Source organism: Schistocerca gregaria, chromosome 2 (assembly GCF_023897955.1).
Source record: "Schistocerca gregaria isolate iqSchGreg1 chromosome 2, iqSchGreg1.2, whole genome shotgun sequence".
Lineage (NCBI taxonomy): Eukaryota > Metazoa > Arthropoda > Insecta > Orthoptera > Acrididae > Schistocerca > Schistocerca gregaria.
In genome coordinates, this window is record NC_064921.1 from 61,098,829 (window position 1) to 61,126,198 (window position 27,370).

The window sequence follows — 27,370 nt, forward strand, 5'->3', positions numbered from 1 at the left end:
TAAAACGGAAGTAATTTCTGGCATTCCCAAGGTAATGATGTAGGCCCTTTGCTATTCCTTATCTATAAAAACAATTTGGGAGACAACCTGAGCAGACACCTTAGGTTGTTTGCAGATGACGGTGTCACCCCATCTAAAGGTGCCTTGACAGCAGATCCGCACTGCCCCAAGTCCCATGATAACTCTCCTAGCTGTCTTGTCAAGATGGGGCTGTTTATAACACTGGAACAGCTGTGAACCTTAGTAGTGAAAGTGAGTAGCAGTCCTGCCCAAGTCACAGAGTATATCAAAGTCTGTGACTCAACTTTGACTATCATTACCTAAGCCTTTTTAGGCCAAAATTGTCATGAAAAGCCACCTCTTCAGTGCTAAAAGGCACATAAAGTACCTCAAAAACTGTAGCCATCGTTTTCTCAGAAACAGTCGAGTATTTGCAGATGAGCTGATACTTGTGTTCACTTATTTTGACCTCTCTTCCACTGAGCGAAGTTTCATACCTGTGTAAGTACTGCATCCAAAGGTTATATTATACTAGCCTCTGCCTCCCTACACACTCTCTCTCTCTCTCTCTCTCTCTCTCTCTCTCTCTCTCTCTCTCTCTGTGTGTGTGTGTGTGTGTGTGTGTGTGTGTGTGTGTGTGTGTGTGTGTGTGTGTGTGTGTGTGTGTGTGTGTGTGTTTTTGTTTTTTGACCGTTGCCACACTGATGATTTCTGGGTATCTCAAGATGTCCCCTACCAACTCCTCTCTTTTATTCAAGTTGCACACAAAGCTCTTTTCTCCAAAATTATTCCATTCAGTACCTCTGTCAGTAATAAATGATTAACCTACCTAATTGTTCGCATTCTTTCTGCAGCACCCCATTTTAAAATATTCCAGTATTGGCACTGGTATGTCAACTGTCTTCTGCATTTACAACGCCTCCGGTTTTCTAGTTCTCGTTGTTAGCATTTTATTGTTAATTATTCTCTTGTACTGTTCTATACATGCTTCATTGCAGGTGTCCATCCAATTAGTGAGTCTCTTCCTAGCTTTTCATTTCTTCGGTTATGATAGCTATATCTGCCACATTTTAAGTTTATGGTTGTATCTGCTGCTGTTTGGTAAGAAGTAATTTTGTTTCAAAGGAAAGTTGAAAAATAAGTAAATAAAACCTAATAAATTATGAAGTGGAATTGTTGAGGACATGGATAGACAAAAATGAAGGAGCAGGGATCAGAGAGAGATCTTTGTCCGCTCTCGTCCTCACCACAGGTAGGGCGATCTCACTGTCGGGGTTGAAGGAACTTGCCCTTCCTTTTAACATACGCCACCTCTCCTTCCATGAGGAAGGAACTATTTGTTCCCGAATCTCGCAAGTGTATCATTGTTACTGTTATAAATATAGCACTGCTACAACACATTTTCCTTTCTGTAGGTAAGTACTGGTCAGCAGAGAAGAAATTTTCTTTGTTTATATTTGAGTTTTTACACTATGGGTGTTAAATTTTCCAATTTTTTTTACCTTTCACAATATAGCAATTACCATCAGCAAGGTTTGCAATTCTTACTTACAAAAGATACCATCTCCTCAAACACGCTCTACTATGGAACACACAAACTGCTTCTCATTAGACCGATAGTACAGTCTCCCATAACACCACTGACTTTATAATGAGAAATGACTGCAGATGATATGCTACACTAAACACCAGTTTCTACAGGCTGCTAGTTATCATGATGAAATCATACTGAAATGCCTACTCTATATAAGACATGGTAATCAGATGGGAAAGGAAATGCAATGAAGTCTCAAACGTAACAAATAACATTTTTGTTTATTTTATAATTCAACATCTCAAGTATAAACATCCTTATATTAACATTCCCAAATTATAGAAGAGCCACAAACTATATATGACTTACAACTACTGCACTTCCCAAGTACAAAATATACTATGTCATTTGAAAACAAAACCTTTACCTTTATCATTTCAGTTTAAAGAGTGCAAAAAGCCCTGTGACAGTGTCAACTGACATCATCTTTTTGCAAACCCATTGTCCACAAGAGGAAAGAATCAGTTTTAATAGTAACAACTTCTTCACAGTATTTGTTTGATGTGCTTACACAACCTCCAAATTCCATGGGGGTATCACCTGCAACAGATATCACTGATGTAAAATGTGCAAATAAGGTAAAGCAAACTCTAAATACTGTCTACCACAAGTAGATTGGACAACTAAATGCAACAATCTAGTACTTTTGAGATTTAACACAAAAAACATGGATGATGATCCGAAAGAGGAGAGGTAAAAAGAAATTCACTATTTTCTTTTTTCTGAAACTTCAAGTTGTCTCAACATAATGGAACTCTCAGACAGAAACTGGAAATACTCAGAACATTATTGACCATTATCTTTCCCACATGGAGAAACAGTGCACACTTTTACAATTTTGAAGACAGTTACAACTAGAAACATTGAATTCCACAATAGTACTAATATAATAGATGTATTATATCAGAAAAAGTTTTTACAATAAATTGCAAAATGACACCATACTCCAATAAGATGTGCATGTAATTCTACAGTCATCAAAGCAAAAGCTTTGCAATGCCAAAACAGGCAACTCCATATTAATGATTACTGTGCAATTTACACTTAAGGTCTGGCAGATAGTTCATCGACCCACCTTTAAGCTTATTTCTCTGTTCCCCTCTAACAGCAAGTGGGAAAAATGAACACGTCAATCTTTCTGTGCGAGCTCCAATTTATCTTGTTTTGTTATGATGATCATTCCTCCCCACGTAGGTGGGGGTCAAAATATTTTCGTACTCCCAGGAGAAAGTTGATGATTGAAATTTTGTAAGATCTTATTGCAATGAAAAATGCCTTTGCTCTAATGACTGCAGTACCAATTCATGTATCATATCCGAGTGCTCTTTCTCCTATTTTGCGATAGTACAAAATGCGCTGCCCTTCTTTGAACTTTTTTGATGTGCTCTGTCGATCCTACCGAATCCCAAACCACACAGCAAGACTCCAGAAGAGAATGTAAAAGGATAGTATACGTACGCAGTCTCTTTAGTAGACCTGTTGCATTTTCTTAGTGTTCTGCTATAAATCGCAGACATTTGTTTGCTTCACCCACAACATTATTTATGTTATCATACCAACTCATGTTATTTGCAATTTAACCCCTAAGTATTTAATTTAATTACAGCTTTTAGATTTTTGTGATTTTTTGTGTTGTGGAAATTTAGCCAATTCATTTTGGTATTCATGTGGACAACTTCATGTTTTTAATTATTTTGAGTCAACTGCCACTTTTTGCACCATACAGATATCTGATTTTAATCATCTTGCAACTTCATCATCTAATGACTATAAGATGCTAAATAATAGCACCATCTGCAACTCACATTGTCTCCTAAATTGTTTATGTAGATCAGGAACATCAGAGAGCCTGTAACACCTCCTTAGGGAACACTAGATGTTACTTCTGTTTTACTCAATGACTTTCCAACAATTACTAAGAACTGTGACCTTTCTGATAAGGAATCATGAATCCAGCCACATAACTGGGCTGCATTTTGACCAAAAGTCACTTGTGAGGTACAGTGTTAAAAGACTTCGGGAAATCAAAGTATGGAATCATTTGACATCTCCAGTCAATAGCACTCATTACTTTGTGACAAAGGGCTAGTTGTGCACCAAAACAATATTTTCTGAATACATGTTGCCTGTTTATCAATAAATCTCTCTCAGAGATGTTGAAGGACAGTATATACTCCAAGATCCTATTGCAAATCCACAATAGATATGGGCCTGTAATTCTGTGGATCACTAGTATTTTCCTTTCTTGGGTATGGCTGAAATGTGAACAACTTGCTATGCTTTAGGTATGGATATTCCAATGAGTGATTGCATGTGATTGCTAAATAAGGAGCTGTTCTATCAGTGTACTCAGAGGAACCTGAGTGGTATACAATTATGACCAGAGGTCTTGCCTTTATTAAGTGATTTAAGCTGTTTAGCTACACCAAAGATATCTACTTCTAACTTACTCATATTGGGAGTTGTTTTTGGTTTGAATTCTGGAATACTTAGTTTGGTGTCTTTGGTGAAGGAATTTTGGAAAACCATATTTTCTTACTGTCTTAGTGACACTGTCATTAGTAACATCACCACCGTTACTGCACAGCGAAGATACTGTGTCTTTCTGCTGGTGTACTTTACATATGACCAGAATCCTTTGGATTTTTTGCCAGATTTCTAGAAAGTTTCATTGTGGAAAGTATTGAAAGTATCTTGCATTGAAGTTTATGCTACATTTCAAGATTCTGTAAAACTTCACCAATCTTGAGGATTTTGCTATCTTTTAAATTTGGCATGCTTTATTTGTTGCCTCTGCAATAGTGTTCTGATCTGTTTAGTGTATCATGGGCAATCAGTACAATTCCTTTTTAATTTACTTGTTATATGTCTCAATAGTCGTCAATACTATTTCTTTGAAATTAAACCACGTCTGGTCTACATTTATATATTGAGATTGGAAGACCTCAGGCAAATTTTTATCTGTTTTGTTAAATATATTTTCATTAATTTTTGGTGGGTTTGGACATTATGGTATTCAGTCTTGCTGCAACAATGTGTATTCGTCACGATGCTCCCTATTTGCTCAGGATTATTTGTTGCTAAGAGGTTAAATACATTTTCGCAATTATTTACACTTCAAGTGGCCTCCTGAGCTAACTGTTTAAAATAATTTTCTTATAATGCATTCAGGACAATTTTGGTTGGTTGTTTGAGGTTAAAGGGACAAAACAGCAAGGTCATCAGTCCCTTGTTTCAAATATGGCCCATTCCGCTAATGGGACATTGCAGGAAAGTCAGAACAATAAAAAGGAAAGTCATGTTGTCAATGGTAAAAAACAAAATGAGGGAAGTCGGCAAGAGAACGGTATGCTGAAGCAGCGTATGCAAGACCACCTGGGACATAAAACGTGCAACCGCTAGAGTGTAGAAATACTTATGGGAAAAGGAGACTAACCAATCCTTTAAAAATAATAATAATAATAATAATAATAATAATAATAATAATAATAATAATAATAATAATAATAATAATAATAGAGAGAGAGAGAGAGAAAGGGGAAGAAAAGAGGATCTTGGTCAGAGAGGTGAATCGGGAATCTCCAACCACGGCTTACAATGGGAGACACCCAAACACTCACCGCCCTGCCCAAACACCAGAAACAGATTAAAAACCTTAAAACTGAGAATAAAAACCAGTTTCCCGGAGGAAACCGAGAACCAGAGAGACCATCCGGGAATCATCAGCCAACATCAAAGGTAAAGTGTGGGGGAGTCTGTACGTAGCACGCTGAGCCAAAAGAAGGGGGCATTCAACCAAAATGTGGGCTACTGACTAGAAGGCTCCACAACCACAAAGTAGGGGTGGCTCATCACGCAAAAGAAAACCATGGGTCAGCCAGGTATGGCGAATGTAGAGACGACACAGTGTGGTCGAGTCCTTCGAGAGAGGCGAAAGGAAGAACGCAACAGGCCTGGTGCCACCTTAATCGCACGAAGTTTATTAGACAGGGGAGTAGCCTCCCAAGAATTGGCCCATGACTGTGCAAAAGTGGGATTTGAAGTGAAGCCGTAAATCCGCTACAGGAGAGGTTACAGAAAATGGGGGTAAGCGACTGCTCCCCCAGCCAAACAATCAGCGAGCTTATTACGTGGGATACCCACATGGACAGGGACCCAAAGGAAGTCGATGGAACAAGCAGCACGGTGAATATCAGCGAGATGGTCACGGATGGCAGAGACCAAGGGATGGCGCGAAAAAACACCGGTCAATAGCAAGAAGTCCACTCATCGAGTCCGTACATAACAAAACGCGGTTGTGTTGGGACTGTTTAATAAAGGTAAGGGACTGGGAAATTGCCATCAATTCCGCAGTAAACACCCCACATGTAGGTGGCAGCAGATGATTTTCCCTTCCAACAGAGGACGTGAAGGCATACCCAACATGATCAGCAGATTTAGAGCCATCAGTGTAAAAAAACAACAGCACCCCGAAACTCCCATAAAATTTGGCGGAAAAAGGAACGGAACACTGCCAGGGGGATGGAATCTTTTGGACCTCGGCAGAGATCCATCCGAATTCGATGCTGAGGAACTAACAAAAGGGGGGGGGGGGTGGAGGGGAGGGAGTGAGGAAAACAGGACAAAGAAGGAAGCTAAAAATCACGGCAAAGAGATGCAAGGCAGAGCCCAACTGGTAAACCCGCCTGTGGGCGGGAATCGGGTGGACGACGTCCATGGTCTGGGAACAGGATAGAATAGGAAGGATGAGTAGGAGAGGAATGGATAGTGAGTGCACAAGACACCAGAAGGTGGGACTGCCGTACAGAAAGGGAGGGGGGGTGGGATCCCAGTTTCAACCAGGAGACTATCAACAGGGTTAGTAGGGAAGGCACCGGTGGCCAAACGGATACCACAATGGTGGACTGGATCCAGCACGTGCAGTGTGGAAAGAGCAGCTGAACCATAAACTTGACAACCATAGTCCAAGTGACACAGAATTAGAGCACGATAAAGACGGAGAAGGAGGGAACGGTCCGCACCCCAAGAGGAGTGGGCAAGGAAGCGAAGGACATTGAGTTTACGGAAATATCCTACCTTCAGGAGTCTGATATGGGGCAGCCAAGTGAGCTTGTTGTCGAAAAGAAGACGCAGGAAACGAAACTGTGGGACCACAGGCAATCGTTGTGCAGCGAGATAGAGCTCTGGATCAGGGTGGATCGTAGTACGGCAACAGAAGTGGACCACCTGCGATTTTGAAGGAGAGACTTGAAACCCATGTGAGAGGGTCCACGCAGAGGCACGATGTATAGCTCCCTGGAGCTGCCGTTCTGCAGATGCCATTGAGGAGGAACTAACCCAAATGCAGAAATCATCCACATACATGGCAGGGGCGATCAAGGGACTGACAGAGGCCACAAGTCCAGCAATAGCAATGAGGAAAAGAAGGACACTCAAGACACAACCCTGTGGGATGCCTGTCTCCTGGGTCTGTGGAGAACTAAAAACAGTACCAACTCGAACTCTGAATGACCGATGGAACAGGAACTGGCGGATAAAAATCGGGAGTGGGGACCGAAGAACCCACCGATGAAGGGTAAGTAAGATGTGATGGCGCCAGACCGTATCGTAGGCCTTGCGAAGGTCAATAAACACTGCAACCAAATGGCGGCGCTGGGAAAAAGCTTGCCGAACTGCAGATTCCAAGCGAAGTAAATGATCGACTGAAGACGGTATCTCTCGAAAGACACACTGGTAAGGGGACAATAGATCCCGAGATTCAAGGACCCAATTGAGCTGGCGGGCTATCATCCATTCAAGTAACTTACAAACAACATTGGTCAAACTAATTGGCCGATAGCTGTCAACAGATAGGGGGTTCTTACCAGGCTTAAGGACAGGAACCACGATGCTATACCTCCACTGAGAAGGGAAGTCAGCCTGGAGTCAGGTACGGTTAAACCCCCGAAGAAGATGTTACTGTTGTGGAGCACTGAGATGTTGAAGCAGTTGGTTATGAATGGAATCTGGGCCAGGGGCCATATCAGGAGAAGAAGATAGAGCAGAAAGAAATTCCCATTCAGTTAAAGGTTCATTTTAAGATTCTGACTCACAAGGTGAAACATTAGGTGGAAGGCTTCAGCCCCCTGTTTTTGGTGAAGGAAAGCAACTGGATAGGAAGCTGATGCTGATGCCACCGCAAGATGTTCTGCAAGAACTAATGGGTCGGTACAAAGGCCATCTGGGAGGTGAAGGCCTGGGAGGGTGGACTGCCATTGGCAACCCTGGAGAGAGCGAAGTGTAGCCCATACCCGTGACAAAGGGACAGTACAACCAAGGGAAGAAACGAATCGTTCCCGACATATCCGCTTGCTCTGTTTGATTAAATAACGGCCTTTAGCGCGGAGGCGTTTAAAGGTAGTAAGGCTGGCTACAGATGGGTGCCTCTTAAAGTGTTGCAAAGCTCGACGGCGATCACAGATGGTAATGGCAACAGCTGTACTCCACCATGGGACTTGCCGGCGACGAAATGGTCCAGACGAGTGCGGGACAGCAAGGCTAGCAGCGCGAACAATCGCGTCAGACACGTCACGTAGAACGTCATCAATACAACGCGACAAAGAGGGAAAAAACATGACCTGTGCTGTGTGTAGAGGCCAATCGGCACGTTGGAAGACCAACGAGGTAACCTGTCCATCAGGGAGCGGGAAGGGAGCGAGATAATCAACAGGAACTGATCACTATCACAAAGGTCGTCGTGTGGCGATCAGTGTAATGAAGGGAGGAGAGAGGGAGAAGAAAGAGATAGATTAATGGCAGAAAAGGTACCATGACCGGCACTGAAATGAGTAGGGAAGCCATCATTAAGAAGGCACAGGTCGTGGTCTGCAATAAATTGGTCTATAAGAAGACCTCATCTAGATGGAAAGGCACTGCCCCACAAGGGAAGATGAGCATTAAAATCCCCAAGGAGGAGGAAGGAGGGCAGTTAAGGCAGCAGGTGTAAGAGTCCTGTCAGGAGGGAGATAAAAATTGCAAACTGTGATCGCAGAGTCTAAGTGGACCCTACCAGCAACCGCTTCCGATGTAGTTTGAAGAGGAATCCACGTGCTAGCAATGTCTGTACGGACCAATGTACAAACACCACCAGAAGCCCGCAGGGGTCCGACCCGATTTTGACAGAAAACACGGAACGGAGGGTCGGTGAGTCAGCATCAGTGAAATGAGATTCATGGATAACCACACAAGCTGCAGAGTAAGACGAAAGAAGGGATTTCAATTCTGAAAGGCGACGATAGTATCCATTACAATTCCATTGGAGAACCACAGAACGATGGTTTAAATGGGGGCTGAACATGCTCAGTCATACCGCCGTTCCCCACCCGTCACCGACATGGAGGGGGGCGACATCAATGAACGACAGGTCAGAATCCGGTTGTCTAGTCGAGGACGGGGCCTCCGGTGACACCAGAGGCTCTTTGTCCCGCGAGTTATATTTCTTCTTCTTTTTAGGCTGAGATCGAGGAGGGCTGTGTGGACGCAGAAAGAAAGACCAGGACGCAGCAGCAGCCTGGAAGGTGCATCCCGGAAGCGGCGCCCTTGACCGGCAGACGCCGAAAGAGTGGGACACTTCTCCGGCTGGGGAGGGGGAGCAGTGCCCAGAGGAAAAGGTGTGGGAGCTGCAGGGGAGGGGGGGAGGAGAGGGGTCTGGGATGGGGGTAAGGAAGGGGGAGAAAGGGGTGAAGATGTAACCAAGGTGTAACTAGATGTCATGGAGACAGGGTGAAGTCATGTATATTTCTTACAGGCCTCTGTGTAGGTTAAACGATCGAGGGATATATACTCCTGTATCTTCTTTTCCTTCTTATATTGGGCTATCTGGTGAATGTTGAAAATGACCACCATGACAATTTACACACACACAGGAGGGGGAACACAGGGACTCCCCACATGGAGTGGACGTCCACAGTCACCACAGAGAGGAGCCTGTGAACAGTGGGAAGACATGTGTCCAAAAAGCAAGCACCTCATAGGAGGTGGGATGTACGGCTTCACATCACATCAATAGACCATAATTTTTACATTCTCAGGGAGGGTATCCCCTTCAAAGGCACCAGTATCAATACGATTGTCTTTAGGACCCTTCTGAACACGCCGAACAAAGTGAACACCCCGCCGTCCGAGATTGTCCGAAGTTCCTGTTAAAAATCACACCTTGTTCCATATTTAGAGACTGATGGGGGGTAATGGACACAGGAATTGTGCCAAGATGGGTAAAGGCACGAAGGGCCGCAGATTGGGCAGCTGAAGCAGTTTTTATCAGCAATGAACCCGACCGCATCTTGCTCAGGGAGGCCACTTCGCCAAACTTGTCTTCAATGTGTTCCAAATTCGATTATAAAGGCGGAGGAGGTAATGCAGACTATATTATGATAAATTTGGCAACATTTGGATGTGGATGCCACCTGGTCCTGGGGCAGAAGAATGAGAGGAAAGAGTGCATGCTGGAGTTCGTGCACAGAGAAAACAGTATTATAGCTTTCACAATTTTGAAGGGAGAAAGCAGGATGTTGCACTTCCGCTGCACATTTCTTCGGGAGAAAGTCTGGTGGGTAATTTGAAGAGTTTGAAACCTCAGCAAAATGTTGACCCAATGAGTTATAAATGGTGACTGGGTCCATTAAGGTATCATGCATCATGGTGAGCCCAGGTATCGGGGAGAAACTAGACATGCCGGATAACCGTCAAATTCAATTCTGAACTACAGGTGGGGGAGTGAAGGTATTAAAGGAGCTGGCAAATAAGTCCCAGCTTGCCTTCTTGCAATCGCAGAAGATGCGATGGCATTGCGCACGTAATTGCTTATGCCGGATACAGTTGACCTATGTAGGATGGTGGCAGAAAATGCAAAGAGTTCGTCTCCACTTGTGTTATAGCATATCTCATTCCACCAAGGAACTGGAGGGCACCGGGGGAAATGGGAGGCATGAAGTATTGAACATTCTGCGGCTGTAAGAATAACTTTCGTAACACGAGCGACCTGACTGTCGATGCTAGGAAAACTGATGGTCATCAAGTATCACTACAGAGGAGAAAAGTGTCCCATTGGCTTGGGAAAACTTTCTAGCGACTTGCGCGCATAGATGGCAGTTGTGGCTGTAATCGAAGGACACATAGGAAATCGTCACTCAAGTGTGTATCAGCAAGAGCGAACCATTCAAAGTGCTGAGCTAGATGAACAGTACCGACTGAAAGGTCGAAATGAGAGAAGGTTGATGTGGAGAAAGACAAAAATGTAGGTTCCCCAGCATTGAGGCAAACAATAGCCACTTGGTGGAAAAGGTGAATCAATAGGGAGCCTCGTGGACAAGGCCGTGGAGATCCCCAAAGCAGGTGGTGGGCATTGAAGTCCCCAACCAGCAAATAGGGGGCAGGAGCGACAGCTTGGAAGGAACTGTTTAAGGGGTTTGGGTGATAATGGACAGTATCATGGAGAAGAATCGTAAGTGGCCAGAGTTCCATCAACAGAGGGGAGATCGAATCGAACAGATTGGAAATGAGGGAAGACAAAGCGATCATAGGGATGTAGCTTTGTTTCCTGAAGACAGAAGACAACCGGGAGTGGGATTTATCCCGATTGGAGTGAATTCCATGCATATTCCAATGGATAACTGACGTAGGGCAGATAGAAAAGGGAAAAAATCTCACCACAGTTGCCATCAACTCAATGACTGCCGACTCCTGGTGGCATATGGTGTGGAACGGCATTCTGCCAAAGGGTTGCTCAGAGGCAGCGCCTGCCACCAGCAATTGGCTGGTTGATCGGCCACCAGCGGTGCGTCTCGGTAACACTGAAGACTGTCAAGAGCTTCTACCACTGAGTGGCGCTGTAAATGAGACATGCTGTGGTGGAGAAGGAAAGGAACTATGTTTCTTTTGAGCCTTCCTGGAAGCAGGACATTTAGAGGAGGGATGAATTGATGGTTGGGAGGTTGGGGGTACATAAAAAAAAAAATCTTTTTGAAGTCCGGGCATCCAATTTTGGGGCCCGTGGTTATGCAGGAGCCGATGAAGGGTGAGCCTTAGAGTAAGCAGGTGGTAGGGCGGGGGAGGGGGGGGGGGGCACTGGGCTTTCTATTGGCTAATAACTTGTGAGGAGTAAATGTATACACCTTTACCTTCACTCGGATTTCCTGAATAATTCTTTCATCTTTGACAACAGGGCAATCTCTAGAGGATCAGGGATGGGGAAGGATGTGGGACAGGAAAGTATGCAGCTCGAAAAGGGAACAGTTGCACTAGCTCGGGGTCCCATGCTCACCGTGTGCATATTCACGAAAGAGATGTGGAATCCCTGGGAGCACTGCATTGTCTGTGACGAGACATAATGCTTGAAATGCACACTCTTGACACTGTGGATTGCAAAATATAAAATTCTCTAACGATTTCAGGATTGGAATGTCCCTCGTGAGTAGCTACAATTACTATTCCATGTTTGAAGTCTGTTAATTCCCATCATGCAACCATAATCACATCTGAAACCATCACAACCAGAGTACAAATGAAAGCTGCGCCAATGTACTGCCCTTTTACAGGGCGTTTCAAAAATGACCAGTATATTTGAAACGGCAATACAAACTAAACGAGCAGCGATAGAAATACACCGTTTGTTGCAATATGCTAGGGACAACAGTACATTTTCAGGCGGACAAACTTTCGAAATTACAATAGTTACAATTTTCAACAACAGATGGCGCTGCAAGTGCTGTGAAAGATATAGAAGACAACGCAGTCTGTGGGTGCGCCATTCTGTACATCGTCTTTCTGCTGTAAGCGTGTGCTGTTCACAACGTGCAAGTGTGCTGTGGACAACATGGTTTATTCCTTAGAACAGTGTTGTTGCAACAAGACGAAGTTTTCAATGGAGGTTTAATGTAACCAAAGGACCGAAAAGCGATACAATAAAGGATCTGTTTGAAAAATTTCAACGGACTGGGAATGTGCTGGAAAGGTAGGGTGACCGCGTACGGCAACCACAGAGGGCAACGCGCAGCTAGTGCAGCAGGTGATCCAACAGCGGCCTCGCGTTTCCGTTCGACGTGTTGCAGCTGCGGTCAAAATGACGCCAACGTCCACGTATCGTCTCATGCGCCAGAGTTTACACCTCTATCCATACAAAATTCAAACACGGCAGGCAACCCCTCAGCGCCGCTACCATTGCTGCACGAGAGACGTTCACTAACGATATAGTGCACAGGATTGATGACGGCGATATGCATGTGGGCAGCAATTGGTTTACTGACGAAGCTTATTTTTACCTGGACGGCTTCGTCAATAAACAGAACTGGCGCATATGGGGAACCGGAAAGCCCCATGTTGCAGTCCCATCGTCCCTGCATCCTCAAAAAGTACTGGTCTGGGCCGCCATTTTCTCCAAAGGAATCATTGGCCCATTTTTCAGATCCGAAACGATTACTGCATCACGCTATCTGGACATTCTTCGTGAATTTGTGGCGGTACAAACTGCCTTAGACGACACTGCAAACACCTCGTGGTTTATGCAAGATGGTGCTCGGCCACATCGCACGGCCGACGTCTTTAATTTCCTGAATGAATATTTCAATGATCGTGCGATTGCTTTGGGATATCGCAAACAGACAGGAGGCGGCGTGGATTGGCCTCCCTATTCGCCAGACATGAACCCCTGTGACTTCTTTCTGTGGGGACACTTGAAAGACCAAGTGTACCGCCAGAATCCAGAAACAACTGAACAGCTGAAGCAGTACATCTCATCTGCCTGTGAAGCCATTCCGCCAGACACGTTGTCAAAGGTTTCGGGTAATTTCATTCAGAGACCATGCTATGCATGGTGGATATGTGGAAAATATCGTACTATAGAGTTTCCCAGACCGCAGCGCCATCTGTTGTTGACAATTGTAACTACTGTAATTTTGAAAGTTTGTCTGCCTGAAAATGTACTGTTGTCTCAAGCATATTGCAACAAACGGTGTATTTCTATCGCTTCTCGTTTAGTTTGTATTGCCGTTTCAAATATACTGGTCATTTTTGAAACACCCTGTATAACTTGTGTGTGTAATACTACTGCCATCTGTATATGTGCATACAATTATTCCATGACTTTTGTCACCTTAGTGTATTCTTTTTTCCATTACTAATAATAAAATTTTTTCCTTCATTTTATCTTGTTTTCCGATAGAGGCCTTTACAACATACTTTCTTGTTTAGTGTGAGTTTCATGAAGTATGATTATTCATGACATTTTCTCAGTTACTGATGACAATACTATAATAATCCCACTTGGAGATAAATTGCATGAACAGAGATTCAAAGACACCACATGGAAACACAGATTAACAACTCTGAATGTATTGCCACACCTCTGAAAGCCCATTGGTTCCCCTTTTCAGTAAACATTTTGTTTTATCTGAAATTTTTTTTTATTAGTAATTACTATATCTAGAATGCCGCCCGGTCTAACCAAGGCTTATTTCTAGGTTTCTGTTATTTAGTTCTGAAGTCCTAATACTGCTGATTACAAAAATACCCACTTTACGACAGTTTAGATTGCTAATTATTCAACACAAATTAGCCAAATGTGGGGGGGGGGGGGAGGGGGAATCCCTGCTGGAGTACATCTAGTGTTAACATCTGATAAACAACTAAGATCTATTTGTCTACATGAAAGTCAGGCCTTGTCTAGCATCAACCGTATAATACGAGGGAGAGTCAAATGAAAACCCTAAATATTTTTTAAATATTATTTATTCTGCAGAAGTGGTACAAAGGTGTATCGCTTTTTAACATAATCTCCCCCGCACTCAATGCAAGTCCTCCAGCACTTACGAAGTGCATAAATTCCTTTAGAAAAAAATTCTTTTGGTAGTTCGCGCAACCACTAGTGCATCGCGTGGCGTACCTCTTCATCAGGACAGAACTTCTTTCCTCCCATCGTGTCTCTGAGAGGTCCAAACATATGGAAATCACTTGGTGCAAGGTCTGGTGAGTATGGTGGATGAGGAAGACACTCAAAATACAAGTATGTGATTGTTGCAACTGTTGTACGGGCAATGTGGGGCCTTGCATTGTCATGTTGCAAAACGACACCTCCTGACAGCAATCCATGTTGCTTTGATTTGATTGCAGGCCGCAATGATTTTTTAGGAGATCTGTGTATGATGCACTGGTGACAATGGTCCCTCTAGGCATGTAATGCTCCAAAATGATGCCTTTTTCATCCCATAAGAGAATAATGATAACCTTCCCTGCTGATGGTTCTGTTCGAAACTTGTTTGGTTTTCGTGATAAGGAATGGCACCATTCCTTGCTTGCTCTCTTCATTTCCGGTTGGTGGAAGTGAACCCAGGGTTCGTCCCCAGTAACGATTCTTGCAAGGAAGCCATCACATACTCGTTGAAAGTGCCGAACAAGTTCTTCACAAGCATCAACACGTAGTTCTCTCAGTTGAGGAGTCAGCTGCCATGGCACCCATCTTGCAGACACTTTGTGAAACTGGAGCACATCATACACAATGTGGTGTGCTGACCCATGACTAATCTGTAAACATGCTGCAGTGTCATTCAGTGTCACTCGGCAGTTTTCCTTCACTATGGCTTCAACTGCTGCAATGTTCTGTGGAGTCACAACCCGTTGTCCCTGACCCGGACGAGGAGCATCTTCCACTGAAGTCACACCATTTGCAAACTTCCTACTCCATTTGTAAACTTGCTGCTGTGACAAATGTGCATCCCTGTACTGAACATCCATTGGTCGATGAATTTCCATAGGCTTCACACCTTGTAACGTCTCTTAGCAAAAGACATATTATGTAATAAAGAGAAAGCATTGTGTGTCATGTTTTGTTGTTTTATAGAATTATGTACTTTTTTTATTTAGATAATATCTGTGTTGGTGAGTACTGAAACTACCACAGACGATACTTATTTAATATCAAACAAAGATGAGAATATGTGACTAGTATAAATAATACAGAACAAACATTAATTTCTCTGTTGTCTTCTTGAAGTTACGTGAGTAGGAAGAGCCTGTGATGTTATATTATACCCTTGCGTAGCATTCTTTTGTCAAGATTGTGAGAGGGACGCCATTAGACATAGCCTTGGAAAGGTGTGTAATTAATTGATTTGTTTAAATGTTTTGAATAGAGTTACTTAGTGAAACCTTGCATTATGATTTGTAATATGCTTGCCTGGTATTTTATCCCATCCCTTTAAGACATTTTCAATTATTTAAATATTATTCGTGGTGCAGAGCTGCGCTACGAACGAGCCGCTGCCGCGGTGAATTCAAACCGCATTAAATGAAATCTATCATACCACAAAGAAGCAGGCAGGTAATAGTGAAGTAAAATTATTTCTTTCAGCTTTCGGAATTGCAGAGCACAGCAGCAGATTTTATGATGTGTTTTACAGGTTGATGCGGGCTGCTGATAATATATTACTAACAGTGCACATAGATAATTTACCTTCATAACAAAAGAAATCTTGCTGTGCGTAGTTCTGGTCGGGCAAACTTTATAGTAAAAACATCTTTTTCTCCGATAATAGTCTCATGTTCTCGTGTTAGTCGTGGTACTTATTGGTGTTTTACTGTTAACAAAATTCCACTGCAAAATTTTAATGTTGAACAATCATTGCGTACTGTAACATCAGTATTGATAACGAAGTAATTTTCACTAACCCTTTCAATAACTATAAAGTAAGGAAGATATGTTTAACATTGTGGCGAGTTACAGTAACGAAAAAATGTTCATTTAATAGAAAGCCAGATCCAGAATAATACGAACGTAATATATTTTCTTTGTTGAAAATTAATGATCCAAAGAAAGTCACAGCACAGCATCACTAAAAGGTATTTCGGGGCTCTTTTCATAGTAACATATTTTATTTCATATATTAGTTGTTACGCGAGTAATAATAAAACAAAGCAAACAATAATAATAGAGCCAGCGAAAACCTTCACTATGCAAAAACTGACTAACAGAACGCTGTTCTTCCCTGGTTCAAGTCGCAAGTGGGACAGCCATCTTTATACTGATACTGTGATGGTATGTGTGCATCCGCACTATGCTGCCATGTACAGGCTATTTAGCACGCTTATAAACTTACAGGATAACGGCGCGAAATTTAGATTTGTTATTCCAAATTTAAGGTTTTTATTTAACTTCCCCTCTTATCTTACTGTCACTGCAATGAGAAATTTTATTTTTATTTACATGTCAAGTTCCGTAGGACCAAACTGAGTAGCAAATCTCCACAGCCATGGAACGTGTCAGTATGTGAAATTACAACATAAAAGTAATAATAGATAAAAATATATGTTTATCAACCCAAAAATGGCAGTCCTTAAGTTTAAGTAAATGTGCAATTAATTTGTGCAGTAACCAGTTTCTTGTTAATCTTCATAAAGTTACGCCTATATGAACTGTGACAACAAATCTGCACTTGCTATTCACACTGTTAACCCCTCTGCTTTAAATATTTATGTTACTTGCCCCCCAACAGCTATTAATATTTGACAATTTTTTTTGAACTGTGGTTTATGGAGATCTCTTCCTTAGAAACACAGAATGCTGAGTGTGTTATGGAACAGTTCACTAAGCCACTATCGAAGTTTGCTAACTGCAACTGCTAGCATGTTCTGTGTAAACCACGTATCAAGTTAAAAGGGGCTGTTTATTGCAACGTGTTTTGGATGTAATAAATGTGAAGAGATTTCATGATAGCTCAAAGGTACTGAGTCAATCACTGATCAAATCCAAACAGAGTTAGAGAGAATTTAAATGCTAGCAAGGGAATGTGGTTATCACATCACTAGATGATGATTTGGGTTGAGGGGGCACTCAACATCATCATGACCATCAGCACCCTGACAAAAAGTCAACATGCAAATCTCACGGGTGGGGACGAAGGCTGTCCCACATGCAAAACAGTTTATAACATATTAAAGTCTGCTACCCTTCCCCACCAGTTTAGGGAAGAGGCCTGACCGTTCACAAAATTTCACTACTATTAACACTGGTATCTATCTGTGAGGATGGTGGGCACATCTCAAGCAAGACCGAGGGCTGCCCTAATGTCAGTATACAGGACACACGTAGTCACAATATGTGGAACAAAGTGGCACGTCACAAACTTCACAGAATGGTGGATCCTCCCATCGGAGGAGGAAGCTATGTGTGAAAGGGCTATGCCCAATGTGCAGTCTGGTAAGCAAAACCTCCTTCCAGCGGCAAGGCTAAAATGAAGTATGCCAAGCCTTTGTGGTCTATTTGAGCAACCACAGTTTTTTTTTTTTTTTTTTCTATCACCTGCAACCATTCAGTCTCCCACTGACACACAACGCATCTGTCAGAAAATGAGATAATGGCACACAACAGGATTGGACATTGATGGACAGCACCATTTCAACATGCTGCCTCGCCAGCTTTGTCAGTCCTGTCATTACCCTCTATCCCAGTGTGGCCAGGTACCCAGCAAAACATTATCTCCTTGCCATGGTGTTGGAGCCGCTGCAAGGAGTCATGGATGAGCTGAATCAGCAGGTCTACTGTATACATCTGGTGAAGTGCCTGTAGCGTACTAAGAGTTGGAACAGACAAGAAAATTCATACGGTGATGTTTGTGAACCCTCTCCAGTGCCATCAGAATGACATAACTCTACATCATAATTTGTAAGTTGTTCTGGAAGACGCACTTTAAAAACCCTATCAGGAAAAACCACAGAACAACTGAGAGCATTCCCCTGCTGGGATCCATCTTTATAAATAACAATGAGACTACGGTACATACTTAAAAGAGACAAAAACAAAGTTGTAAAAACCAAATCTGGAGTACAACTTTTTGTATACTGTTTCAAGCTTAAAATCACTTTGGGCCTCTGAAGACACCAAGGCGGCAGTGCATTCCATTCCTGGGTGTGAATTTTCATGCCCGAGCGAGCCAGATCCTTGAGATAGTCTGTAGCACATATACCAAATGGCTGGGTCAATTGGGGCCCGATTCCTGAACAGTCATTCGAAGGTGGGTTGGATCACAGAACTAAATGCCAATGACCGAGGTGATGCTGAGATTTTCAGCGCCTGGCGAGCCAAAACGATACGTCACCGAATCCAGAGTGATAGTTCACCAGACTCTGCACGCAGACCGACTGGGCTGGTCCAAAAGGCTCCATTTGATATCTGAATGCCCTCATGGTGGACAGCACCTAACATCTGGATGTACAAAGGACGGGCTGATCGGTAGACCATGCTGCAATAGTCTAAGCGTGACCGAACAAATGCCTTATAAAACTACAGGAGGCGGGACCTGTCAGCTCCCCATGTTTTTCCGCCAAGGCATTTCAAAATGTTTTACAACCAGAAGCCCTTTGTACGTAGGTCTTTCAGGTGTGGGAGCCACGTTAATTTCAAGTCAAATAATACACCCAAAAGTGCACATTGTCTTGAAAACATAAAATATGGTCCCCCATTGTACGCTCTGGGTGGTTAAAACTCTGACAAGCATGATTAAAATTGACACACATGGTCTTCAGATGAGAACCGAAAACCAGCTGACTGGGTCAAAGTTTCCCGCCTCCTAATGGTCAGCTGTAGCTGCCTCGTCATCATCTTAAGATCAGAGGAAGAGGAGAAGATTGCACAGTCATCCACAAACAAAGAGCATTTGACAGGGCTCCTAACTACAGAGGAAATGCCATTGATAGCGATGGCAAACAATGTGACACTGTCCTGGGGCACACCATTCTCCTGAACATAGCAATCAGACATGGCATCACCAATGCAATAATGAAAACACCGGTCCTTGAGAAAGGATTGAATCAGAAGCGGCAGCCACTCATGAAGTCCCCACTCATGAAGTCCCCACTCATGAAGTCCCCACTCATGAAGTCCCCACTCATGAAGTCCCCACTCATGAAGTCCCCACTCATGAAGTCCCCACTCATGAAGTCCCCACTCATGAAGTCCCCACTCATGAAGTCCCCACTCATGAAGTCCCCACTCATGAAGTCCCCACTCATGAAGTCCCCACTCATGAAGTCCCCACTCATGAAGTCCCCACTCATGAAGTCCCCACTCATGAAGTCCCCACTCATGAAGTCCCCACTCATGAAGTCCCCACTCATGAAGTCCCCACTCATGAAGTCCCCACTCATGAAGTCCCCACTCATGAAGTCCCCACTCATGAAGTCCCCACTCATGAAGTCCCCACTCATGAAGTCCCCACTCATGAAGTCCCCACTCATGAAGTCCCCACTCATGAAGTCCCCACTCATGAAGTCCCCACTCATGAAGTCCCCACTCATGAAGTCCCCACTCATGAAGTCCCCACTCATGAAGTCCCCACTCATGAAGTCCCCACTCATGAAGTCCCCACTCATGAAGTCCCCACTCATGAAGTCCCCACTCATGAAGTCCCCACTCATGAAGTCCCCACTCATGAAGTCCCCACTCATGAAGTCCCCACTCATGAAGTCCCCACTCATGAAGTCCCCACTCATGAAGTCCCCACTCATGAAGTCCCCACTCATGAAGTCCCCACTCATGAAGTCCCCACTCATGAAGTCCCCACTCATGAAGTCCCCACTCATGAAGTCCCCACTCATGAAGTCCCCACTCATGAAGTCCCCACTCATGAAGTCCCCACTCATGAAGTCCCCACTCATGAAGTCCCCACTCATGAAGTCCCCACTCATGAAGTCCCCACTCATGAAGTCCCCACTCATGAAGTCCCCACTCATGAAGTCCCCACTCATGAAGTCCCCACTCATGAAGTCCCCACTCATGAAGTCCCCACTCATGAAGTCCCCACTCATGAAGTCCCCACTCATGAAGTCCCCACTCATGAAGTCCCCACTCATGAAGTCCCCACTCATGAAGTCCCCACTCATGAAGTCCCCACTCATGAAGTCCCCACTCATGAAGTCCCCACTCATGAAGTCCCCACTCATGAAGTCCCCACTCATGAAGTCCCCACTCATGAAGTCCCCACTCATGAAGTCCCCACTCATGAAGTCCCCACTCATGAAGTCCCCACTCATGAAGTCCCCACTCATGAAGTCCCCACTCATGAAGTCCCCACTCATGAAGTCCCCACTCATGAAGTCCCCACTCATGAAGTCCCCACTCATGAAGTCCCCACTCATGAAGTCCCCACTCATGAAGTCCCCACTCATGAAGTCCCCACTCATGAAGTCCCCACTCATGAAGTCCCCACTCATGAAGTCCCCACTCATGAAGTCCCCACTCATGAAGTCCCCACTCATGAAGTCCCCACTCATGAAGTCCCCACTCATGAAGTCCCCACTCATGAAGTCCCCACTCATGAAGTCCCCACTCATGAAGTCCCCACTCATGAAGTCCCCACTCATGAAGTCCCCATTCATGAAGTTGGCAAAGGATGTTGTACCTCCAAGTCGTGTCATATGCTTTCGAGGTCAAAAAACAAACATACTAAATGGTTTTGGCATAAGGACTCCTGCATAGCCGTCCGCAGTAGAATTAAGTTGTCAAAAGTGAAACGGTAGCACCTGAAACCACACTGGGAGCAGCTCAGGTGACTTTGGGACTCTAGCATCCAGACAAGGTGGCAGTTGACCATGCTTTCAAGAGTCTTACCTATACAACTGGTAAGGGCGACACTGATAACTCTTAGGGGCGCTATCGTCCCTGCCTGGTTTCCATAATGGAATTAATATTGCCTCCTTCCAAGTCTTGGGGTACTGTCCATCAAAGCAGATCTGATTGAAATAAGTGAGGAGTTGACCTTTCGCTTCAGGGCACAGCAACAAAGCATGGTATAATGGATCTCATTAGGTCCTGGAGAAGTGTCTCTGGCTGCAAATAATGCTGATTCCAGTTCCCACATGGAGTATGGAAGGTTGTAGACTTCAATACATGAGAAGAAATTGAGCTTCCCTATCTCTGCAATCTGATGCAATACCTGAACAGCAGGAACTTGTCTGGATGACGTTTTAACAGTAAAGAAGTGTGCATCTAAAATGTGATTCATGTCTTCTGGTGTGTCCACCAAGACCCTATTATTTGACAAGGCCGTAAGGGGATGAAATCCACTGTTTTGATTCCCAAACATGCGCAGAGGAAGTGGACTGATTAATGGAAGTCGTGAATTCCCTCCAGGAAGCCCTCTTACGTTCTTTGAATACTCGCCTTGCATGTGCTCTCGCAGACCTGAAGGCATGAAGATTATCTGTAGTTCTGCAGAGCTGTCCATCTGGCCCTGATGGCCAATCGACAGTCGTCATTCCACCAATGTACAAGCCGTCATCTGAGGTGGTTAATAGACCTGGGGATGGACTCTGTTGCAGCCCTTTGGGTCTCGCGAGTGATATGGGACACCACCTTCTGTGCACAATCCATTTGTTCAAAAATAGCTTGTCGTCTGTACTGTAACCATTTTGCCCTTTGCATCATCCGTCTTCGTGGTCTCCCATCAGCCACTATCCTAGTCAGTAGATGGATTCACATTGGGAAGTCACCTAAGGCCTTACGTCCCAGAAGCTTAAATATTTGGTTGGAATTAGCAGTTCCATTACAATGTCATTTGACACTTTTCAGAGACCCAGCAATACCTTCCAGTGCCTTGTGAATGTAAAAAGGTGATATCTTCTCACAGCTTCCTCCGTTTTGCTTGATTACAATGAAAGTGTTATGGCATACTATTGGTCTGTTGCTATTACTGTGACTTCTTTTCGGGAGGACTCACCAACCAAGTTCTCTGAAGAAAGGGTGTAGGTGCTGCCTGATTGTACACTCATCCCATCAAGATTAGTAGTTTCACGAGACAGGTCCATAGTGATCCCACGAGACACTAGGGAAACAACCATCGACCCAGGCAGAGCCCTGCATGCCTGAGCAAGCCTTGTACAACTGGGAGAGGGGGGGGGGGGGGGGCGAGGTGTGTACCTTCCTTGCGGACCAAGCGGTGAAGCCAAGACCCCCATTCTCTGAAACACACAAGATTCCATTGCTCCGTTGCATGGTGGTCGCTGACCAGAGCTTACGGCGACAGGACTGATGGCACTTACCAGACCCCAGCTCAGGAAACTGGGGACGCCAAGCCTGTACTTGGCAAACAAATGATGAGTCCCTGAGGGGCACACCACTAGAAGCTTTTGTAACTGCATTTTTACGAGAGTATTAAAAGTTTCCTCTTATTTTACTATTACAGCTCAATGATACTTCCACACTACTGAGACCAACTTGTAAACAAATACAAAAAGCCAAAAGAGCATATAATTACAACACTCCTTCAGGCCAGTTTGAAATAAATCTGAGAAAGAAGCCTCCAACAGAATACTCATTCATTTTTCACATATAACTTAGTAAATGATTCCAAAATTGTGTCCTGTAAAGGATTACCTACAGGGAAACTGTTACAGTTATCCAACAGCCCATAAATGTATCCTTAAGTTATTACAAAAAACACGGGGTTCAAAATGACAAATTAGCATAAGAATCCAACTAAACTAACAATCAGAATAAGTATATATTACAGCTAAGTTTTCCAGGCTCTGCAGTATTGAGCATCTTGTATCCTAAACCGAAACAAAAAACACTCACTCAAAGAGTTTGAAGGAATGTTCAGAATCTGCAACATCTGTACATGCTACAGGGACCAAAATTCAACCACAGCAGATATCTCTCATATGACAGCTGAGCTAGAGTTGGTATACAGCCAATAGTTTCAATTCTGACCTCAGAAAGTATCATGTCATACTATTTCAAACAAGCAAAAATCTGTTGGGACTTTAAATAAACAACTGCCTCATACAAAACAAACACCTCATGTAGCATTCACTGTAGTGCAGCAGAACAATCATCAGTAGAACAATCTCTGACAAACTAATTAAGAAACACATCAAACTTTCAAGGCTCTCTTATTGTACTGACTATAGGGCCATTCCGTGCCAAGTGGTCTAATATCGAGAAATGTTCCCACATGACCATCATGGATTTTGATGAAATTTTGTATGAACATTCACACATGTTCTCAATGAACACTGGTAAATTTTCAGTTTAAGAAATTCAATACTTTCAGAGATACAGTCACTTGTTTAAGACCATAGCACAGCTTTCTATAGTGCATCCTTCAATTTTCAGCAACTTTGAGATGAGATGTCTGTGTAAGTATTTGCATGAAAGAAACATAACTTGGCCATCCTATACAACTTTTAGAGCTCTTTAAAGTAAAATATTAAGAAAAGGATTTCTGAGCAGTTTTCATATAGATAATTTGAAGTAAAGTTGGGTGAAAAGTAGCTGTTTAAAAAAATGCTAACTTTAGTTTTTTCTATCTCCAAAAGTATTTGTGGGATGTACATGAAACTTTGCACACCGTACTCACCAACACAAGGTCTTAGATTATAAAATTTCATTCCCCTATTGCTTTCAATTATTTCACAAATCTAGGGTAAAGTTGACGATTTTTCAAAAATTGAAGGATGCACTATAGAAAGCTGTGCTATGGTCTTAAACAAGTGACTGTATCTCTGAAAGTATTTAATTTCTGAAACTGAAACTTTACCAGTGTTCATTGAGAACATGTGTGAATGTTCATACAAAATTTCATCAAAATCCATGATGGTCATGTGGGAGCCTCTAGACCACTTGGCATGGAATGACCCTATCTATATAGACAGTGTCTTATGGTGTGGACCATACGAACCATGGCTGCTTTATTTTGTTTGCAATCATTCCCTTTTGTCTCACGTAATTACTTTCAGATACAATATGGCTATTGTAAGTAATGTATTTAACAAGAAAAAGCAACTGGGGGAGAAAAAACTTAATTGTGAGATGCAGATAATTTCACATTTCTTTAAGGTCTTTTTAGTCATCTGAATTCTTTTACTTTTTAATGGCATTTTAGTCATATATTCAGTAGATAATCAGAATGTAGTTCTTATGACACTGTATGTCTCTGAATTGACATATTACTTTACATAAAAAAGCAGCAATTTTAGAGATTTTTCAGCATTTTCGTAATTCCCTCCCTTTGCACAAACAAACTTGTGACCATTCTTTGTATATATTTCCTATTCCTTGTTTGTTCTGTATGGTAAGGGTTTATACACTACCAATATTATAAGGCGAGATGTGCAACTGTTTTGTATGGAGCCATCTTTGTCGAGTGACTGCAAGTTCTCAGTACCCTGCAGAGAATCAAAGACTGCAACTTGTTTTACCTATGACTGAACTTATGTCATTGTTCAATATCATATCCTCACAAATTACTACACCCAAATATTTGTACGAGTTACTGATTACAATTGTGATTCTCTGATATTGTAGCTGTACTCTGCATTTTGTGAAATGCACAATTTATATTTATCAACACACAAAGCAAGTTAGGTTAGGTTAGTGTTGTTTAACGTCCCGTCGACAACGAGGTCATTAGAGACGGAGCACAAGCTAGGGTTAGGGAAGGATGGGGAAGGAAATCTGCCGTGCCCTTTCAAAGGAACCATCCCAGCATTTGCCTGAAATGATTTAGGGAAATCACGGAAAACCTAAATCAGGATGGCCGGAGACGGGATTGAACCGTCGTCCTCCCGAATGCGAGTCCAGTGTGCTAACCACTGCGCCACCTAGCTTGGTCACACAAAGCAAGTTGCTCATCTTTGTACCACTTTGAAATCTTATCAAGATCTGATTGAATATGTATACAGCTTGCTTCAGACATTACTTCATAATAACTGCAGAATATATATAATCATCAAATTTGCCCCCTTCAAAGTATTCCCCCTCAGATATAATACTCTTGTGCCAAGGTAATCCCACTTAGAAATAATGAACTTGTATCAGCACTTTTTCCAATCTTGCAAGCACTTCTGGAACTCACTTTTCGTTATGGTGGTCAGCTTCTTCAGCTATTATCTTTTTGTCTTGTCGGTGATGGCAAAATTTATGTTCTTTCATGATTCTCTTCAGCCTCAGGAACAGAAAGAAGTCACACGGGGGCCACGTCTGCTGAACACAGTAGCCGAAGCAACAAAGGTTTTGTTTCTTGCAAAAAATCATGCAAACAGGAGCATTATGTGATGCACTTTTCATGAATGGTTTTGCCACAATTCTGGTTATTTTCTTCAGATTGCTTCACAAAAACAGCACATAACTTCTAGGTAGCATTCCTTGTCTGTACAACCATTAGGCAGGAACTCGTTTGTTTTGTTTTGTTTAAGGCTGCAAAACTAACTAGGGTCATATGCGCCCATGTCAAAACTAGAACATGAAAAAGATAGGTGTTAAAATGATCACACATTAACCCCAATTGATGGACGAGAAGACAGCTAAAAAACAGGGACGTGGAGAAAAGTCTACAAAACTCACCATAGAGACATGGAGGTCCTGAACTAAAAAATAAGTGTCCTTCGCCACATTGCTATGATAGATAAAAAGTAAAAGGCCTGCACGTCGACTGCTAAAATGGCCTATAACTAAGACAGCAAACACAAGCAAGAACATAAGTAGTTAAGAAAAAGAGCATTCCATCAGGAAATGGCAGACTGTCAAAGGTTGGCCGCAATGAGAACAAGGTGGTGGGGGAGCACCACTTAAATGGTGATGGCTACACAGACAGTGCCCAATGTGCAACCTAGCTAAAACAATCTCTCAGAGGGCCGTGAGGAGGTCGTCCAAGCCCCTGGAACAGGTCTAATAACCCAGAGCTTGTTCTCATGAAGGGAGGACCAGTGGTGATGCCAAAGTGACAACACCTACTTGGCAGCCGACAACACAGATCACCGAAGGGAATGTAGGAACTAGTGGGCAGATGTACGAGGACTGCAACCTTGGCAGCAGCATCAGTGACCTCATTTCCTGTCAGACCGAAGTGACCAGGAACCCACACAAACATCACAGGGGCTCCTTTAAGAGTGAGCAAGAGACAGCATTCCTGGACCTGTTCCACTAAAGAGTGGACGGTGTACAGCACTATAGCACACAGAGGCTTTAAAGGGCACAAAGAGTCTGAGCAAGTAATGCAAATGAAAAGACTGTTACCAGATGTACTGTGTGGTCTGATACAGGTGAAGAGCTCTGCTGCAAATACTGAGCATAGTTCCAGGAGCTGATACTGAAACATGTCTGTGCGAGTGGCGAAGGCACAGCCAACACCACAGTCAGTGCAAGAGCCATCAATGTACACAAAGGTACTATCGCAAAGACCCATGTGAAGGTTGTGGAACTGAAGGCGATAGAGCGACGCTGGAGTAGTGTCCTTAGGAAGAAAATGAAGGCCAAGGCGAACACGGGCCACTGCATGAAGTGAGGGAAAAGTTGCAGGTAGTGTGAAATTAAGCTGCCAGAGCAAGAGCCAAAAGCGAATTCCAGAAGGTAATAGAAGAGAGATGGGCCCCATACTGGCAATCAAAGGTGTCATCGAAGAAGGAGGCACAGGATGGGTGGACATGCATGGCACGTGAGCAACAAGCTTTTCTGCCGAGGAGAAAGTAACGGCAGTAGGATGGCAGTAGTTTGGCAGCTTCTGCATAGACTCAACTAGACTAGTGTAAAAGGTGCCAGGGGCCAAACAGATGTCACAATGGTACATAGTACTGAAACACAGTAAGACATGGATATGCAGATGCATATACGAAACATCCATAGTCTAGTTTCAAACAGAGCAGGGACTTTTGGATGAGGAAAGTTTTATCTGCTCCCCAAGAAGTACCACCGAGGACATGTAGGATACTGAAGGACCACACATAGTGGCCTGCCATTTAAGACACATGGGAGGA

General features: G+C 43.4%; 1 protein-coding gene and 1 non-coding gene across 2 annotated transcripts in view; both read right to left on the reverse strand.

Annotated features, from left to right (window-relative positions):
• Nucleotides 1–1,796: 1,796 nt before the first annotated feature.
• LOC126336316 (thiamin pyrophosphokinase 1-like) overlaps nt 1,797–27,370 on the reverse strand; it is a 48,531-nt gene continuing 22,957 nt past the window's right edge. The window contains exon 4 of the mRNA XM_049999877.1: nt 1,797–2,134. Within this exon, the coding sequence (XP_049855834.1) occupies nt 2,007–2,134 (128 nt within the window). The 3' untranslated portion in view covers nt 1,797–2,006. The remainder of the gene's footprint in view (nt 2,135–27,370) is intronic.
• On the reverse strand, nt 25,153–25,225 carry Trnaa-cgc (transfer RNA alanine (anticodon CGC)). Its single transcript has one exon. It is a non-coding gene; the product is annotated as a tRNA-Ala (tRNA).